The 19867-nt window shown below is 44.3% G+C and overlaps 1 protein-coding gene across 2 annotated transcripts in view; it reads left to right on the top strand.

Moving 5' to 3' along the window:
• Positions 1-19867, top strand: part of NELL1 (neural EGFL like 1) — an 859251-nt gene that overhangs the window by 128161 nt on the left and 711223 nt on the right. For both annotated transcript variants that reach the window (XM_060159518.1, XM_060159517.1), the window contains exon 4: positions 4254-4424. In XM_060159518.1, coding sequence (XP_060015501.1) covers positions 4254-4424 — 171 coding nt within the window. The remainder of the gene's footprint in view (positions 1-4253; positions 4425-19867) is intronic.

The raw sequence follows: 19867 nt of genomic DNA, 5'->3' as shown, positions 1-19867 counted from the left end.
TTGTGAAATTTGACTTCAGTTCATAGTAACTGATTAATACTCAAGGGTGGGCTTTGGAGAATTATTCATGCTGATTCTGGATAGGGTCTGCCTAGCACTTAAGCAAGGCCTTAGGTTGAAAAAACTTGAGCTATGTAAATACAGGATGGGAATGATTCACCCTCATAGCATCTTGTATCAAACGACTTGTAGTATTAGACGTTTGGAAGTCAGTGTAAGCGTTAGGATGCAGTCAGAGTTGTGTACAGCCCAGAGGAGGAGTCTTTATTCCCGGATGCTGTATTTACGGCGGAAGCTGATCCGTTTTACCATACCTAGATCGTGGTGACCAAGTTGGGGAAGGATCTGCAAAGAGTAGTTAAGACAGCATCCTTGACCAGGAAGGACTCAGTCTGGGTGGGGGACAGGAGTCTAAAAGAGAGAGCTGGGGATGCTTGGTCTGAAAGAGAACACTTTGTAGTGACTGTCATTGCTGTTTTCAAATATTTGAAGGATGCACAGGTTTTTCTGGGAGCCGAGACAGTTCAGTAGAACAGCACACTTGGCTGAGGTCCCAGGCTAAGGGGAGAATTGCTGCTCACAAAATCTGGCTGGTAACGTTATCACCCATACAGCTGCCCCTCCCTGCAAACTCCTGGGAGGACCCTAAAGCATTCGGGGCAGAGAGCTCACTGGACACTGGCTTACCATCTCTTCCAGTGGCCTTCCTTTCCCTGCCAGCACCACATGGCTCTTACTTGCTCATAACATCTCCTTCCTTACCATGACTAGTTGGCCAGGAAGTAAAGCAACACCTGGTGTACTCTACCACAGTGCTGCTTAAGTTTTAATGTGTACATGAATCATCTGTGGATCTTATTGAAATGCAGATTCTGACTCAAGTGGGTCTTGATTGGGGCCCCATAAGCTGAATTTCCACAGGTGATGATGCTGCTGGTCAGTGGACCATCCTTGAGTAACAAGACTCTACTACAAATCATGAGTCTACCCTTTAGGCTACAGTCAAGCACTGTCAGGCCGAATGGCCACCTCCTCCATGTTGCTTTCAGGACTAAGCCGTACATCTGTATTAGCAGAGGGTTACTGCCTGGAAATCCTGCCTTTTTCCCTTCCCAGCACTCATGAAACACTTTTAAAAAAAATTATTTACTTATTTATTTTTGGCTGCATTAGGTCTTCGTTGCTGTGCACGGGCTTTCTCTAGTTTCAGGGAGCGGGGGCTACTCTTTGTTACGGTGCGCAGGCTTCTCATTGCAGTGGCTTCTCTTGTTGTGGAGCATGGGCTCTAGGCACGCGGGCTTCAGTAATGTGGCTCATGGGCTCTAGAACGCAGGCTCAGTAGCTGTGGCGCACGGGCTTAGTTGCTCTGTGGCATGTGGGATCTTCCCGGACCAGGGCTCGAACCCGTGTCTCCTGCACTGGCAGGCGGATTCTTAACCACTGCGCCACCAGGGAAGCCCCTCATGAAACACTTTTATCCAGAAATCACTTAGCCATCTGGTTTCTTTGTCATCTCTAGGGCCACTTCTGCAGTTATCCAACTTTTTTTTTTTCTTTTTTTAATTGCCTGAGAGCATTCTCAGGCCACAGGATTTGGCCCTGTCTGCAGGCCAGAAATGCTGGGGAATTACTGTCACCTGTAAGCAGTTCTCAGCTCTGACATGTTTGTTTGTTTGTTTTTAAATTAAACACATCATCTTGACTTTCACCCAAGTTGTTTGAGATACAGCAGTTTTTGTGTATGTGCATGATGCTGTCAGATACTTTACCCCAAGACACAAGTATCCATTTGCCTAACATTGGGGCACATTTGTTTTCTCATAACTGTATACTTGTGATTATCCCAAGGGTACCCACTTACTCCAATTCATTGCAAAATGATCTTTAAAGATCTATTTATAATACATTGAGCATTGAGGCCATAACCCCAGGAATAATGATCAAATCTTGTTAAATATATATGCCTCTCTTTTTCTTTCTTTTTTTTTTATTATTCAAGTTATCTGGAGTATTTTTGATTGTCATTGATTGAGGTCTTTTCAAGGTCATGTCTCTTCCCCCAGCAGTAGCTTGTTGGTCAAAATAAAGTGATTGAAAGTGTTCTTATGTGTTGATCTTGGTACAGTCTCAGGTGTCAGGTCCTACTGCTTTTCCATACAGGAGCTGTGTGGTCTCTGGCAAGGTACTTAATATCTCTGATCATCTGTGAACTCATCTGTAGAATAGTGATGATAATCTTTACCTTGAAGAAATTAATTGAGATGTTTATGAAAGCACTTGGCCCATTTCCAGCACATGCCAGTCACTTTTATTTTTATTTTTTGTACGCGGGCCTCTCACTGTTGTGGCCTCTCCCGTTGCAGAGCACAGGCTCCGGACGCGCAGGCTCAGCGGCCATGGCTCACGGGCCCAGCCGCTCCGCGGCATGTGGGATCTTCCCAGACTGGGGTGCGAACCCGTGTCCCCTGCATCGGCAGGCGGACTCCCAACCACTGCGCCACCAGGGAAGCCCGCCAGTCACTTTTAAAATGACAGCTTTGCCTCCCATTTGTTTCTCTTAGGCCAATTTCTAGCTTTTTTGGAGGGAGGGGCACACATTTTATTTCCTTTTTCACTATTCTCAAAGCATCTTGAGAACAGGATCTGTATTTTAAATCCTATCTTGGCTTTTCACTATGTGTTCAGTCATGATACGAATAAATTAATGAATGACTAGATAATCTCTAAGGTTTTCCTGACCTTTTAAGTCTTCTGATTGTTCGATCCTTCCAGTGTTCTGGCTGCTTAGAAAAAAATTGGGAAATTCTCTTAAAATGAATGTCTTCTTTATTAAGGGATTTCCTCCTTAGTAGTCTTAAAAAAATATGTATTATATTATTACTAGTAAGTATGTACCTGGGCCCAGGAGTCGGCTGCAATAGTATAAGTAACATTTTCAATTTGTCGTCTTGGGCCTGATTCTTTGTATAGTGCAAATGAGATAGTCAGAGGCTGGTCTTGATTTTGCTTCCCCTACAGTGCTCTCTGGGGAAGATCTCTGTGAAAGATGAGCAAGAAATGTGCATTTGTTTTCATCGGTGACGTGAGATTTGGAAGTTATGCATAATAGAGGCTGAGTTTCATGATATATTCATCTCAGTCCTCATGGAAGATGCATTTTATGGTCTGGATTAGATGTGCCCGGGATAGTGGGGTCAGGCCAACTCAGCGGGTTAGAGGAGAAGCAGTAGGTCCTTGCAGATCTTGGGATTGAACCTGGTTATCTGTCTAGGCGAGTAGTTCTTGAGTTGTCTGTATGAATAAGCTGCTGGGAGATAGTGCCACTTGAGGCCATCTTTACTACTTTGTCCTGTGCCTCTGGGATGGGCGCCAAACTGGTATAAAGTGCGTAGACTGTTACATCTAGACCTGAGTTTAAATCCTGGGTTGGGTACGTTACTTAATTCCGGAATCTCAGTTGTTTTTTTTAATATTTCAAAAGGGGTAATATCAGTCTTACAGTTTTTCGTGAGTGATAGATTAGATAGTATACGTTAAATGCCTAGTGCAGTGCTCGGCAGTGAGATTGGGCCCTGTGTTGATGATGACCATAGTGACACATTTCAGAAGGGCCACGTAGGAGACGAAGTAGGCCTGCCAACCGTGAAAGTATCAGCCCTGGTGTGTGACTGGGGAGTGTCCCAAGGTTGGCTCCCTTTTATGACTAAAGTGCAGACTGCAGTGGTGGTGCTCAAAGTTTTTCATGGGTCTGAAAAAAGAAGGTAACAATCTGGGGAAAGAAAAACTTAATTGTATGTTTCATTCCATGAAATTTTGAAATACTGACACATATGTGAGTAGCTTCAAACTTTGCTCCCCTATTGATTATCTAAGAGTTGTTCTTCACTTATAGCTTCTTGTCCAGAGGGAAGTAAAAAAAAAAAAAAAAGAAAAAAGCCTTACTCATCTCTTCTCTGACAGTTTATTTCCATTCTCTGAACTATGCTTAAGCGACACTGCACCAAGCTTTGCTAATTAGCTTGTGGCCTGTCGCTCACAGCGGATCATTCAGTCTCCATTTCAGGGCTTCAAGCTGTCACCGTGAGGGCTCCCAGACAAAAGGTGTATTGGGTTCCATACCGTACAATTGATTGTGGGTTGTGGTTCTTTGGGTCAAGCTGAGCTAATTTTAGATTCTGGGAACCCTGGTAGTAAGTCATGAGGATTGATGATGGCTGTGTAAAATAAAACACATTTTTGTTCTTTACATACAGCTATTTCGAACTGGAGAGCAGTGGTCTGAGGGACGAGATTCGATACCACTACATACATAACGGCAAGCCTAGGACAGAGGCACTTCCGTACCGGATGGCTGACGGACAGTGGCACAAGGTCGCACTATCAGTTAGTGCCTCCCATCTCCTGCTGCACGTCGACTGCAACAGGTATGACTTTGCCTTTGATCTTTCGTGATTGTGCCCTTGAAATTGAGCAATGGGGAAGGGATAAAGCCAACCCCCTCCAAGCCTTGCTGGGAAACAAACCAAAGGACCCTAATCATCATTTAACATACCAAAATGGGCCATTAGGCGTGCTGGAATGACCATCTGTAATATGTTAAGAAAACAGTTCATTAAAATGGAAACATATCCGGCAATTAGGAAGAAATGTACGAAAGGTTGATTATAGATGGGGGAATATTAAGTGCACCTCAGTGTACTCCAGGTACTAGCTGGAATTCCATGGAGCTGTGATCACAGTTAAGTGTGATATATTGTTGTTGAGTTCGTTCCACTTGGAAGCGAATGAGCTGGTCTACCTTCGACTGAATCTGAGAAGGCGGTGCTAGTGGAGCGGCTAATCCTATTCGACTTCATCAAGCACAGCTTTGCTTAAATAGCTTTTCCAAACGGCAGCTTCTTAAAGAGGCTGTTCTTTGAATCTTTTGGAATTGATGCCATTTATCCTCTGCAGAGGAATGATCCTCCCAGCTTGTCAGAGGATGGCAGGACTATTTTAAAGTCGGGGCTTTTACAGGAGGTTGTGGGTTGGGTTGAGAAGGAGATGTTGGCTCCTGTGTCCGTCCCTGGGCAGGGAGGTTGACTGCCAGCTGAAGAAAGGACACTGTTGGTCTCTATTGGATCACTTGTGGCTGGACAGCTGGATGATGGTGGTCAAGGGGAATATTTTGATTTCTCCAGAGCCCACTGAAAGTCCTTACGGATAGTGATCTGAGTCCTATTATAGAGAATTTTTGGTGCTGCAAGGTAGCTATGAATTGTTGGTTTTTGTTAATGATACTGTCAAAGTTCAAATGATTGTTTGGCCACAGAACTTGTTCTCTTGGGCCCAGGATAAGGTACAGGCGTGTTGAGGACAGCCTCCCTTCCGGCACCCAGTAGAAGGAAGCATAATCCAAGGTCAGGCATTTCTGATGAGATGATGCTTCAATGTACTTGCCATTCCAGCTCCGCAGTCTCTTTTTAGAAGAGGACCTAGAGAGGCAGAGAACAGAAACTAGTGTCAGGTTTAAGGGAAGTCCCGCCATCTTAAAGTGAGTCTTGGTACAGTTTGATGTCATCTATTTTGGGCACTTTCTGGATTTTTCTGAAGAATCGTGGCTTCAACTAGATGTAATGTGTGTGCCTATGGACCACGTTTCCATAGAAACCATAAACTCCTTTTTACCGTGGGCTGGGCAGTCTGGGTAAAGCCAGCCCTCAGTCACTAACTCCACTTCCACCTTCAAGAGCTTATTGGCTCTTTCAGTTCTCTAGAACTAAAGTGGCCTGTCAGGGAGCACGCTTGCTCCCCCCTACCCACCACTCATGCTGCCCCAATGGGAGAGAAGAAGGGTCCTGCATATCCCCCTATGCCATAGGCCAGAAAGGAGCCTCAAAGGCCTCGTTTAGTAATTCCCAAATGAAAAGTCCTGGAGACACCACTGTTTCCTTGCTTTGCAATTTTTTTGCTTCCTCTTTTCAAAAGTTTTATCTTCTATTTCCCCATATTCTCCTCTCTAGAGAAGAGGCAAAAGAGGAGAGAGGATATGTCTCTGCTAATCGAAGGTTTCCTGCCTGCAAAATGCTCTTGTCCCTCTGAAATAGTCTCCCCTGCCATCCTCAGCCATGTTAGCTGTGGGAATTTGGGCACATTAATATCTTTTCATCCCAGTTTTGGGACTGCTAATACTAGTACATACTCACAGATGCTAATGTTAGAAGAGATAATTCACATAAGGTGCTTTGGGTGGTGCTTGGCCTTTGGCACCCAGTACGTGGTGGTGGTTGTTACTGTTCTATTATTATTTATTCTGCACATCTGTGGTGTCTCTTCGTCTCCAAACTTTCATTTACTGTATATCCTGGCCTCTCTACCAGGAAAGTAGGGAGAGAACAGGAGAGCTGGAACCCACAGTATACTTCAGGGTCAGCCCCATTTATATGGAATGGATTGAGGAGATTCTAAATATTTCCCTTCTCTTGAAACTTTTTATACTTTGGTTCATGACATAACATGTTTTTATGTAAGATCTTGGAGGGAAAGCATAAAGTTGTTGCCAGTTAATGATTTATGGACCCAACACAAATGGGTTTTTTAGATAGGTTAGGGAAAGAGAGGCTGGGAACGACTGGGCCATAGAGGAGGTAAATTTTGATTTTGGTGTAGGAAAAGTCTAGAAACAGAGTTCCCAAACCTGAGTACACTTAAGAATTACTGGGGAACCTATAAAAAGCATATGAGTAACCGGGTGCTATCTCTGACCTAGTGGATCAGATTCTCTGAGGGTGGAACCATATTCTTCATAAGCTCTCCGGGTAGTTCCTAGGCAGGCAGGTTAGCCTTGGTGCATGGACTCGCGTTTGAAAACCCGTGGTTTAAATAGAGGGGGCACCTGTGGTTTCCCCAAATGTGCGAAACTGGACTGCATAGTTTGTGGTAGTGGGGGACTGCATTCGTGCTTTCCCCTGAAAAAAATATAGAGGGTGGGTAGAAGCTGGAGGACAGGCTGGGCTGCAGCAAATAAGTGAGGGACCCTGGAAATCCAAGTACCTGAAGCAGATCCCCAGTAGGGAGGAGGAAAGTTTAAGGTGGGCTAGTGTCTATTACATGGAATAGACATATCTTCTTCAGAAGTTTCTTGCTAGCCAGCACTGGTTGATTTTAGGGTGGCAGAAGCTCTGGTCTATTTATCAAGATGCTACTCTACTACTCATCTAGGCCACCCTCACAGAGAGTGAATTCAGAAAGGCTGATTTTTATTCTCTAAGCTATGTATTTCATACTGCCGTGAGATTCTTCCTTTTTGATTCCTTTACCCTTAAAGTTACACTGTCTTATTTTTCTCAACCTGTCACCTGCTAGAGTTGTGCTGGGTAGATGATAAATGGTGATGTGATAGATAATATTTATTGAGTGTTGACTGTGCTAGTGACAGTGCTAAGTGCTTTACATAGATGAATTCATCACTCAGGCTGTTATTTTTATCATTTAAAAATGATGGAGCTGGGCTTCCCTGGTGGCGCAGTGGTTGAGAGTCCGCCTGCTGATGCAGGGGACACGGGTTCGTGCTCCGGTCCGGGAGGATCCCGCATGCCGCGGAGCGGCTGGGCCCGCGAGCTGTGGCCTCTGAGCTTGCGCGTCCGGAGCCTGTGCTCCGCAACGGGAGGGGCCACAACAGTGAGAGGCCCGCGTACCGCAAAAAAAAAAAAAAAAAAAAAAAAAAAAAAATCAAATCCTAGAGCTGCCACTTAGCAGCAGCAGGATTGCAGAAATAGAATGTAACCTCAGTTCCAACGGGAGGGACTATTGTCACTGGACTTAGAATATGAGGCAAGGCAAGAGCCAGCCTCAGTGTTAGCAGTTTGTTCTTTATTTCTAGTATTTTTCTCCCCTTGTCTTGTATTGCCAGTCTTTGGAGTTGTTGGGTAAGATGTGGAATCTTACTAATGGAACCCATTGCCTTGGCATAGGGAAGGGACCTCCATCTATTATCGCACATCTACCATAGGCCAGCTAATGTGCTAAGTATAATACTCCTTAGGACGGCCATGTGGTGTGCGGGCAATTTCATTAGACCCATTTTACAGATTTGGAATTAGAAAGGCTCCGAGATGGTAAGTAACTCAGTCTCAATCACATAACATAAAAAGCATAGAGCCAAAACTGTGAACCAGGATCTAACTTCCCAGCCTTGTCTTCTCTCTTCTCTGCCTCTGAAATTCATGTCCTTCCCAAGACAAAGTTATAACCATGCCAGGAAGTCTTCCCAGGAGAGAGAATCTACAGAAGGTCCAGGAACCATAAAAACACTTGAAATCAGGAAGAGAAGATTGCCAGGCAGTTCTTTTGCTCTGAGGAACTGGAGTGTAGCAGGATTTTCTACATTTTTTAGAATTGAGAAACAGAGCCCTTTCAGACCTAATAACACAAATTGTCACAAGAAAAGCGACCGCTATTTTAGTTGGTAGGTGAACACTTTCTGCTTGCTATTGAGACACACTTCTCTCCCTGCTTCAGCTGTTCAGCTGGGCCTAGTTAGAAACTCCCAGAGTGTGGGTAGCAGATCACCTCAAGCTAGAAACATAAAAGGAACCACTCAGTTGGGTGGTCAGCCTGATTATCTCCACTGCCTTAGGTCTTTCTTTAGCTGCCTTGGTATTAATAGTTGCCAACAAAGCTGAGAAGGAGGCCTGAACTAATCTTCCTCAGCTTCCCCTGCTCCATTCTCGGCTCACCCCGTGGCCTCTCCCCATTACTCAAAGCCCACAATCCATTGACATTGGGGATTCAGGGCCTAAGAGTTCTTTCACCACAAAAGGGATTTTCTTTCCTTCTCTTTATTAGGTACCTCTTAATTTTCAATCAATCCATCCAATGAAAGTATTGGACACACTATCTCTGCCAGGCTGTGGAGATACAAAGCATTAGGAGTTCTTGCCATCAGGAAATCCATGGTTTATTTGTCCAGTACTTTTGAATTCTGAAGCCACCAGGGCCCCCCCAGTGATTGGCCCTGGTCCTTGGTTATCAGAGAAATCGTGGACTCAGATGGAAGCCTTGTGCACAGGCTGTTCTGACAACTCATGATAGCAGCTGAGCAGTAGAGAGAACTGAAAAGCGTTACTCCCAGCATCTTAGTCTTGAAGTGACAGTGGAGGAATGGACTCAAAAGTGTTTTCCATTCAAATGGTACACGTATCCAGCCTTCAGCCAGAACTTTCTGCAATATGCAGGTCTCCCACGCAAAACCCACCTCCTCTTGCCTCACTGCTGCAAAAATTTCTCTTACACAGTCCCATTGTAATGGAGCTCTGAACTCTCACCTCATTTGTTCAAATGTGCACAGGTAGACAGAGCGCGTGTGCACACACACACACCTGCAGCCCAGTTGTCACTCTGACCGTTAATGATTATATTCTAGACAGTAAACATATTTAGATTTTACTTCTAACGCACGCTATTTATTCACTGCAGAGCGCATTCAGTGTTTCCGTACAACTGATTTTGAAGAACATGCAGAACCAGGAAAACAAACTTACTATAAATCACTGAACAAGTCAGTAATTCAAGGTTCCTCTTGAATATTTCAGAGTAACTTCAGGATGTGAGCATCTGTTTGTATCTCTAGGTTTTTCATAATGAAATATGGTGACACGGCATCTTCTTTCCAGAGAGCTCCTAAAGTATTCACAAACATCATATTATCAAACCACACATTCCTTAAGGTAGTTAAGTCACGTATAATGTACTCCACTTTCTTTTATACGAACATTTGCACTAGAGTAAGGAGGGGGAAATTAAGAGATGAAGATCAAAGGCCAACGCTTCCAAAGGAGCCAGGCCAAGATTCTCAGTCTCCTGCTTCCCCTACTGACAGATTGTTCACTTCACAAACAGGGAACACATGCACACAACTCATCATCAAAATTAAAACTGAGAATCCAGCATATGCCTCATGTCCAGCTAACCCGGTAGCACCAGATCTTCTGTCCAGGAAGAGATGACAAGCAAGCTAGGAAGATAGGATATAACCCACGTGTAAATTTAAGTAACAGTACAAGGCGACAGTGCAAGGGATGTTGTAAGTGCACGATGGATTGCTAGATTTCTGCTAGAGACGATCAGGTCTGGGAGACAACAGGAGAAAGAGCTCCTGGGGACATGGAATAGCCTCTCAATTTCTTACCATCCCAGGTGAAAATGCATGACAATTTCTGCAGCTTTACAGTTTTTGCCACTGTGTGATGTGATTCCATACGAGTCACATGAGAACTGGGCTTAGAATGAGGTTCATCTTACAAGCACTACACAGCCAGTTATAGTGCTGGTGAGAGAAGAGTGTGTATGGGTGAGTGGATGAAGTTGGCGGTGAGAGAAAGCCTGCATGAAGAGACAGAGAAGGAAATATGACAGGGGAGGGGAGGACAGGGGAAGAAAAGCTGTTCTCCAAGTGACCAGGCATATGGGCTCTGTGGTCTAACCTAAACTTGTAGCGAATGCTGGACCTTTGTCTTGGTTTTGCCATTTATAAAATGTGACTTAAATGCAATGATGCAGGGATATGAAATCAGGAAATCTGTGTCTTACATTCTTTGAAGATTCCTCCCGTCGTCTTGTCCTCTAATCTTTCCTCCCTCCCTATGCCAGAAACTCTGCTTGCATCTGTAAAATGGGAGTAATAGTAACTCTTCTACCATATGGTTGTTGTAGGAATGTAGCAAGAGAGTGTGTGCAAAACCCTTAGAAAATTTCAAGCTACTATATGAACACACAGCATCATGAAGTACTATAAACATATACCATCATATAGAAAAGATGTTAAAGTATCATATTGAAAATGAATACAATTTAGCCAGATTTTCACCTGTATAAAAACAGTGGCTCGTGTCCCGTGGATGAGGATCTAGTGTGTAATGTGGATCGGTGGTGCAGTGTAGGGTTTGAGGTCCCTGAAGTTATTCTGACTGCCAAATCCTAGGCATGGTTCCCCCGTAGTTTGTCTTTTAGTTCCATGGTAGGTACTGCAACATCATGGTGCACGGTTTTTATGCCAACACAGTCCCTTTAAAAATAAGTAATTGCAGAGTTTCTTTAAAAATATGTAACTGAGGCTGAATGGGGAAGGAAACATCCCCTCCAATGTAACACGATCTTTCGTTGGTCCTGGCAGGGCTTTGAGAATGTGGTATGGCGTCTTTCCTCTTATATTTCTGTGAGAGAAGAGGTTCAGAGATTTACTTCCCCCCTCCTCAAGCCATGAGCCAAAATCGTCAGAGCTTTTAGGAGGAGGTGTAAATACAGCAGGTGAATGAGGAAACTCATATGTTATAGTTTCCTGGGTCTCCTAAACAAAATAGATACTCTTCGCTTCTCTACTTTGAAAATCTGGCTTTTTAGCACAAAAACATTCTGGATTGAAAACTTGAGATGAAAGAAATTGTTAAATTTGTATGACCCTAGGAAATTCATTTACTGTCTCTGGGCCTTAGCTCCCTAGGTATAAAAAGAGGGGCTAGGACCAGATTGTTTCTAAATCTTCCACCTCTACGCTTCTGGGCATCTCTCTGATTCTCGCTCATCACAGTGAGCTAGGTGAGCTAGTTAGGGTATGATTTTTTTTTTTTTTTGCCTTCAGGACCCTGGAGAGCAACCCAGCATTCCACCTTCCCAGGGCTGCCTCTGTAGTAGACCGGCAGGGGGTTTGCAGTCATCTGAATTGATACCTGGGTTGACAGTGCAGCGTGCTGCCGGAGAGCAAAGATTACTTACCGTAGCTGCCCAATCTTTTTTTTTTTTCTCACTTGTCTCCCTTCTTGCTGGAGTAGATGCTGAATATGCTTTTTTGGATCTAAGACATGTTGGCATTTTGTTCCCTCCACCTTGTGTTCTTTCTTTCAGACATATTCTGACCCAGACATGTGGCAGCCGACAGCCTTTTTGGAGGGTACAGGCTGCCCTGGCTATGGAGGCCCTGGTAGCTTGGTAACCTACAGGATAGAGCAGTGTACTGTAGTCAGCAGATGATGGATAGTTGTGCTGTTAAAAAACATAACACATCCTCTGAATACTGAAGGAAAAAAAGCCTTTGCTGCTGCCAAGCTGTAAAGACTTAAATAATGTGAGGGAATGAATCTAACGGTCTAGGTGGCCAGTTTAATACAGTCCATGTTGTAGATGTTTTGGCAGAGTAGAGAGTGGCTGCTTAATTGTTACGACAGCTCAGACATTACCATGTTGGCTGTCTCATTTTGGCTGAGACCCTCACACTTCTACTCATGCTTTGTACCCTGCGGCTTATTCATCCCAACCTCATTAGGTGGATTCCGAATTTAACTTTGCCCTATCTTCTAATGACATCAGTAGATAAACCTATTTCTCATTTTGTCTTTTCCAAAACCTTTATCTTTTCCTCTTGTTGCCTGGTGGGTTTAAATATGCTTTTGGTCAACCGTGGCCTCAGTGGCAGAGAGAGGTAGGAGGTGAAAGGATCAATTGAAATGGATAATGAGAGAGTGGCCTGCATTTCCCCCTATCCACCTGCACTCCTGAGCTTTCAAAATTGCAAATGGAAAGGACTAAAAAGAAATACAATAGGTGGTTTGTATCTCTTTATCTGGTGGTTTGTTGGCTACCTGAGGCCATGAGGAGATTAATAAGGAGGCACAGTATTGCATACATGGGGCCTAAGATGTATTAAAATAGTAAGGAAAATAAGACTTCATTTCCAACTTACAGTGATTTCATCTACATGCCTTCAGACACATCTTGAGTTGTGATTGTATTGCATGGGCATGGGTCTATACAGGATGAATGGAGGGGGAAATAGGCTGCAGGAGAAATAATGTTTTCTTGTAGGAGAAAATATTGAAGCTTGCATCTTTATTGTTACAATTCTACTCTGCCCCTTATGATGGATGTGTATGGTTATTCCTTAAAAAGGAAAGCAGTGAGAGAAAATAAAAAGTCAAACCAGAACAATATGTATGATGCAACCGTATTTTTGAAAAAAAAATACATTTATACATTAGTTGTCTCTTTCCTTTTATGCTTCACTCATTGGAAAGGAGCATTGGGGAATAAAAAAATGCGTGAGCCAGCCATGAGGACTTTTTAATTGGAAAGGAAAAAGAATTCCAAATACTAGATTAGTTTTCTAGTTAGACCAGGGGTACAGATGTTGTCATTGAAAAGAACTGACTTTCCACACTACCAGAAAGAAATTCATCTATCTCTCTGGGAACTTAAATTAACGTTATAAATAATAGGCAGAGCGGTTGGAGGCAAGGAAACAGATTTATAGCTGAACCTGTTCGGCTGCTTTTCTCTTAGGGGGTGTGGTGGGGATGGGGTGTGAAGATGAGAAGCCTTGGAAGGACAAGGTTTCCGTGCACGCTTTTCCCTGCTCTAACCCCCAGTTCAGTTGACTTTTGTCTCTCAGCCCATCCATCTTAACTTCTTGCGAGTGTGACTCCCAGATGGAGCTCCAGAGCCACTAAGCCAGCTGGTTATTGTGCCTGGGCCCTCAACTGAGGGTTTTCTGGGGCAATTAGAGTTGAAATAATTTCCCTTCTCCTTGAAGGGCCTGTGTGATGCTGTCTCGAACTCTTCCTCAGGAGTGTCCTGTTGCATCTCTACTCGTTAGAGTCTATTAGTCTGAGGGTATCACTTACCTGACAGCAAATTTCACACATAGGAACTTACAGGCTTGGAGTTGGGCCATGAGCTGGCTTCTTTGGGATACTCAGAATACTGGTATTACCCAGAATGGAATTTCATTTCCACTGGAGGTTAAGAGCCTTGGGCTGTGTTTCATTCTGGTGTGTCCCCAGCACAGCTCATGCAGTTACTCAGTGTTCTCCAAGTTGGTGCTGTCTTTGAAGCGGAAGCAAGGAAGGAGCTGGGCAATCTATGATTCCAATTTCTTGAATTCTTTGACATTTTGCCCTTAGAGGCCCAGCACTATGCTGGGAAAAACTCAGGCTTTTTGCTCAGTCATTGCTGAGTGGAGGTTAGTGTTTTGGACTTTTTTTCTTTTTTTTTTAAGAGGTGATTTATATATTCACTTGATTTTTTTGTAAAAGCACTCTGAGGTAGATGTTCTTGCATCGTATAGATAGGGACTTTTGAGGTGCTGAGAACAGAAATGACTCGTCCAGGGGTTCATAGTAAGTCAGTGGCAGGCTGGAGCCAGAGTCCAGAGGTCGTTCCTTACTCCTTTTTTTTTTTTTTTTTTTTTTTTTTTTTTTGCGGTACGCGGGCCTCTCCCGTTGCGGAGCACAGGCTCCGGACGCGCAGGCTCAGCAGCCATGGCTCACGGGCCCAGCCGCTCCGCGGCATGTGGGATCTTCCCGGACCGGGGCATGAACCCGCGTCCCCTGCATCAGCAGTCGGACTCTCAACCACTGCGCCACCAGGGAAGCCCAGCTTTACTCCTTTCTCAGGGAGATTATTCTCTACCAATCCCCTCTACCTTCTTCCCTCCTTCTCCTCCTCTATCTTTTTAACACTCCCATGTGACAAGATAACACTTCTAACTTCTCATGGAAGAAGTGTAAGCCATCCCATTTATAAACTGAAAGCAACAAAGGCCGAGTTCCATGTATTACTTTCTCAGACTGGGGAGGCTGGTCACTTCAAAGGGCTGCTTCCTGTTGCACCAAAATCGACCTTGTTATAAATTCCAACCACTGTTGGTCTTTGGATTCTAGAAAGCTTATGTGAAATTATTTTTAGATTTAAAGACTCTCCTTCCTTCCTGGAATCTACAATGTTGACAGACAGGTTCATGACTTCAATCCCACAGGTATAATATGGGGTCAGGCCTTCGAATGGCCCGTTATCCACATATGATTGGTATGCCTTGCATGTGCCTCTGTGCTGATGTGTAATGACCAGGGACCTAATCTTAAATCATGACTGACTGCAAATGAGCCATTCGGCCATTTCTTCAAATGTGAACTAGATGTGTTACACCGGTCTCCAGTGTTACACAGCTGGCTTTACACTGTTCCAATATAAATTTTGATATTCCCTATTTCAAGGTGATAAACTCTGTGTGTTCTTTAAGGTGACTTCGCAATCACAAGGTCTCATTAAAAACTACTGATGGTGAAATAAAGGGTTGGGCGGTAGGGGACCCCCATTTAGGAGGGCATTTGTCATTATTGCTTCTTTTATTGGTATCTAATTAGATATGTACTAGAGCCTGCAGGAGCTAATAAGAGAACAAGGCCAAGGAGGTAGGTGAGCACACTGAATCTGAGTCATTTTCACAGGCAGCAGTTTTTCATGGACATTAGGGCGATACATAAAGACTTCACCCTGCAAACCTGATCACCATATGCCCTTCCCACCCCAATACACATGTAAGCTCGTTTAATGGCCTTCTATGAGTTTTAGGCTAAAAGTCACAATCCTTAATATAGCTTAAATTTTTGAATAGTCTGGCCCATGTTTCCTTCTTCAATTTCCTCTTGCACTACATTCTTTTAGTTCTTTAAGTACCATATTCGTTTAAGCTGCAGGATCTCTGTACATGCCATTTCTCGAATATCAAGTTCATTTCTACTTATCCTTAATCTTCAGGACAAAAGAAAGAAGTTTCTTGTGTTTTACAGTTTCACCATAAACTGTTTATCTACAGTGTTTGCTTTTTTTGTTTTTTGTTTTTGCGGTACGCGGGCCTCTCACTGTTGTGGCCTCTCCCGTTGCGGAGCACAGGCTCTGGACGCGCAGGCTCAGCGGCCATGGCTCACGGGCCCAGCCGCTCCGTGGCATGTGGGATCTTCCCGGACCGGGGCACGAACCCGTGTCCCCTGCATCGGCAGGCGGACTCTCAACCACTGCGCCACCAGGGAAGCCCTACAGAGTGGTTTTTGATCATTTGATTGATGTCTGTCTTTCTCACAGGCTGCATACACCCAAGGGCTCACCACTGTATCACCGGTGTATATTGTGGAGCTGTCACATGGTAGGTAGTCAACAAATATTTGTGAATACCTGAATGAATAAATAAATGGAAGAGTGGTCTAAGGGTCTGTATTTGTGGCTTCTGACTTGTGATCCTATCATTCTAGGTGGTTCCATTAGTTAAGTCTCTTTGTTCTTTGCCTCAGTCTCCTGATCTGTATAGAATGGGCATTGTTTCTACTCAGTCTGCTTGTACAGGGTTATTGTGAGGGTGAAGAGAGAACCTGCATGGGAATAGGTGATGTAAATTTCAGTGTGCTTTGTAAATATAAGGCCTGGGGAAAGGTGAAGATGAAGTAAGCTTAGCATTTCTTTTTTTAAAATTTAAAATTTTTTTAACATCTTTATTGGAGTATAATTGCTTTACATTGTTGTGTTAGTTGCTGCTGTATAACAAAGTGAATCAGCTATACGTATACATATATCCCCGTATCCCCTCCTTTTGCTTTGAATTTCTGAGGATTATTCTTTGCTCGAGGAAGGCAGTTAATCTATAAAAGACTTCCAGTGATTTCCTGGTCTGATTCACAGCACAGGGTGAACTATGCCTCACTCTCGAGTTGAATTTACATGTGTCCTGTGTCCGCAGGAGCTCTGGCAGGCATGAAGGAGTGGACGTAATTTACAGAGAGGGTACAAACAGAAGCCAATCACAGGTAGGATTAAGGGGCATGTGCCCTCTCTGCTGGAGAGTAAATACAGTTGGATATACTTGCCTGGACTGTGGATATATCACCATCGTAAAATTCTGTGGGTCTGTTTCTTCAACCTACAGCTGAGGCCCGCAGTAAGGGGCTTTCATCAAACCCTTTAGTAAGCTCTTCAGGCTGGATTTCATGATTATTCCAGGCTGTTTTGGTATAGCCTTACTGTGAAGTTCAGTGGACATGTTTTTCCTTTAATTTTCTTAAATTATGAAAGGTGCTTGCCTAATTCACACTTGACACAAAATTAAAAACAAAGAAGAAAACAAGAAGCTATGAGGACACAAATTCTAAGCAACACTGTGAAGTTTGGGATGAAAATTCTTGCAGTATAGGTTATTTTTAGCTTAATCTAGTGGAATAATTTATTATAAAGCATTCACCATATAAATGATATAATAGGTAATAAAATACTGGATAACTTATAAATAAAAAAAACCATGAAAGGTGCAAACTGTTCAAAACTACGTGATACCAATCACCCTGCCCCTAATTCCATTGCACAGAAGTCATCATTATTACCAGTTTTATTTCTCTTCTCTGGAATTTTTCTTTGCATATGCAAACACACTGTTTTTCAATAATAAGACAGCACTGTACGTATTGGTGTTTAATTTGCTTTTTCATTTAACAGAATAAAGGCTGATATGCCATCGGTGTGCAGCAGGAACATACTTAGGAGGAATGAGGGCTGCTTTGTTCCTTGTAGGATAGTCTGGACAGCTCTGTCCCTTGGCAGTGTGGGGAACAGTATCTACCTGCAGGCCTCTAGCCTCCTGCTTTGGGCTGTAATCCACGCCTCTGGCCTGTCACGCACAGCAGTGACTATGGCAACAGGGCAGGGAGCCAAGTGCCCCTGCCCTTGGATCAGCGTGGCCTGTCTCAGCTCTGTAACTAGGTGAGACCGTAGCGATTAGCCTATGCTAAGATGGGAGTTACAAGATTGAAGTGGGTGTATGATGAGGGTCAGATGCTCTGAGCGTGGGCATGATGCTAAATCTTATTTCATGTGGCTGAAGTGGAGCTGGTGCTGGCCAGGGTCAGGCATCGGTGAGCACAGTGAGAGCAAGTGTAGTTTCATGGTTAAGAGCACAAGCTTTTGGATTTGGATAACTCTGGGTTTCAACTCTGGCTCTGCCACTAGCTGTGGGACCCTTGGCAAGTTACTTAACTCTTATAAGTCCCAATCATGAGGTAAGGTTAATATAATGCCTCCCTCATGGGATTACTAGAATTAAGTGTGACAGTGCACATGCATCAGATGAGACATTCCTGTTTGCAGACAACAGTGGTTTAAACTGTAAGGATACATAATGTTTATTTAAACAGGAAGTTTAGATGAGGCAGTGCCTGAGATGAGCTGGTGCTCAGACATGTCATCCGGGACCGATGCCATCCTTTTTATCCATGTACTCTGTCACCCTTGCCAGTGAAAAGCCTCTAGAAAGGCACAGACGTAGAGGATAGACTTGAGGACACGAGGAAGGGGAAGCTGGGACGAAGTGAGAGAGTGGCATGGACATATATACACTACCAAATGTAAAATAGATAGCTAGTGGGAAGCAGCCGCATAGCACAGGGAGATCAGCTCGGTGCTTTGTGGCCACCTAGAGGGGTGGGATAGGGAGGGTGGGAGGGAGATGCAAGAGGGAGGAGATATGGGGTTATATGTATACGTATAGCTGATTCACTTTGTTATACAGCAGAAACTAACACACCATTGTAAAGCAGTTATACTCCGATAAAGATAAAGATGTTAAAAAAAAACCGAAAAGCATCTAGAGACAATGACAAAGGGAAAAGGGGTCACCATGATTGACCCCTTAGACCAACCATCCTTCCTTCCATGATGCTGGTACACATCTCCCTCAACAAAACTGAGGTACTTGGAACAAAGAAGGGGAAATGACATCTGTAGGCTGTCAACGGTGTTGCCACAGCATATCAGTAGTTCAGTACCATGCCTGGTAATTGTTCAGTAAATGCCGCCATGCTGCTGCTGCTGCTGATGGGTCTTCCACATCTGAGCAGAACAGAAGTAAACAGGAGGACAAATACAAGCAGATAACAGGAGTATCTGGCTAATCAGGAATCATTTATATACATGGATGTTCCTGCCATCAGGGAATCTTCAAGGCCACGAACAAACGGGGGAAAGAATATGAGTGGGTCCGAGAGGCTGACCCAGCTTCTATCTCCGGAGTCCATTAACCCTGTTGGCTGGGAGCTCTTGTTAGGCATTTACTTTGGGAAACCTGGCCTCTGCCTGTTGCTGCTGTCTTCTCACGGGTCCTTAAAACACAGCCGCCCCTTCCACATGAAGTAGCATGGCAGGCCCCTCGGAGCCAGTGCCTGACCGCAGCTTTTCCCCAGGCCCGTCTTCCCCCTTACTCTCACCTCATAGTCTCATCTCCCGTCTTCTTGGCTCACGGATCCCTGACTTTTGATGCCTACTGCTTTCCCCACTCAGTTTGGCAATTTGTTTGGATTTCTTCCCTGTTGAGTGACCTCAGTGTCACGGCTCCTCTGCCGGCCCAATCCTCGGCATCTCCACTGGCAGGACAGCCCTTTCTGCACTCTGTACTCGGCTTTTCTGATCATCCTAATGTTGACTCCTTCCCGTAGCTTGATCTTTTTCTTTTCCTGCTATATTTTGACTGCAAGTTGGGTCCTGGACAGCTTGAGGGGGTTCCTGCTTACCCCTTGGAGTTAGAGCCATGCAGCAATGGGTTAGACATCTGCAGGTGGGTTCAAGGCTTCACTTGGAGTCAACCTCGATTCCTGATTTCAGTGGAGACGAAAATGATGACAACGTTTACAGTATCCACAGGGCTATTCAACATACACGTTATATGACCCAGCCTTGCCCTAAAGCTTGTCCTTACTAAGTGCCACATGAAAAAGGTGACCTGCTATTTGCAAGATGGGCAATCACTGGATTAACCCAAATGTCACCTCCTTCAAAAGGGAGTGTGCTTAGGTACTGACTCCAGTCTTCCCTCAAGGGGGAGACAGGGTAGGATGGTGGTAAAAGCCTGGGGTCTGGGCTGGGTATCTTCCATCTGCTTCTCCAGAAACATCTCTCCCGTCTCTGCTCCACTCTGCTCTGTGTCCTTGCGGGCTGACCTATGTGGACTGCATCTGGGGGCTCCTTTGCCATCTAGAGTTCTTTTGAATTTCATCAGCAGGAAGAAGAGGCAGGAAGTCGGAGG

This window comes from Lagenorhynchus albirostris, chromosome 9 (genome assembly GCF_949774975.1).
Source record: "Lagenorhynchus albirostris chromosome 9, mLagAlb1.1, whole genome shotgun sequence".
In the NCBI taxonomy this organism is placed as follows: domain Eukaryota; kingdom Metazoa; phylum Chordata; class Mammalia; order Artiodactyla; family Delphinidae; genus Lagenorhynchus; species Lagenorhynchus albirostris.
The sequence above is the reverse complement of the archived record's forward strand: the minus strand, read 5'-3'. Positions and strand labels throughout refer to the sequence as shown.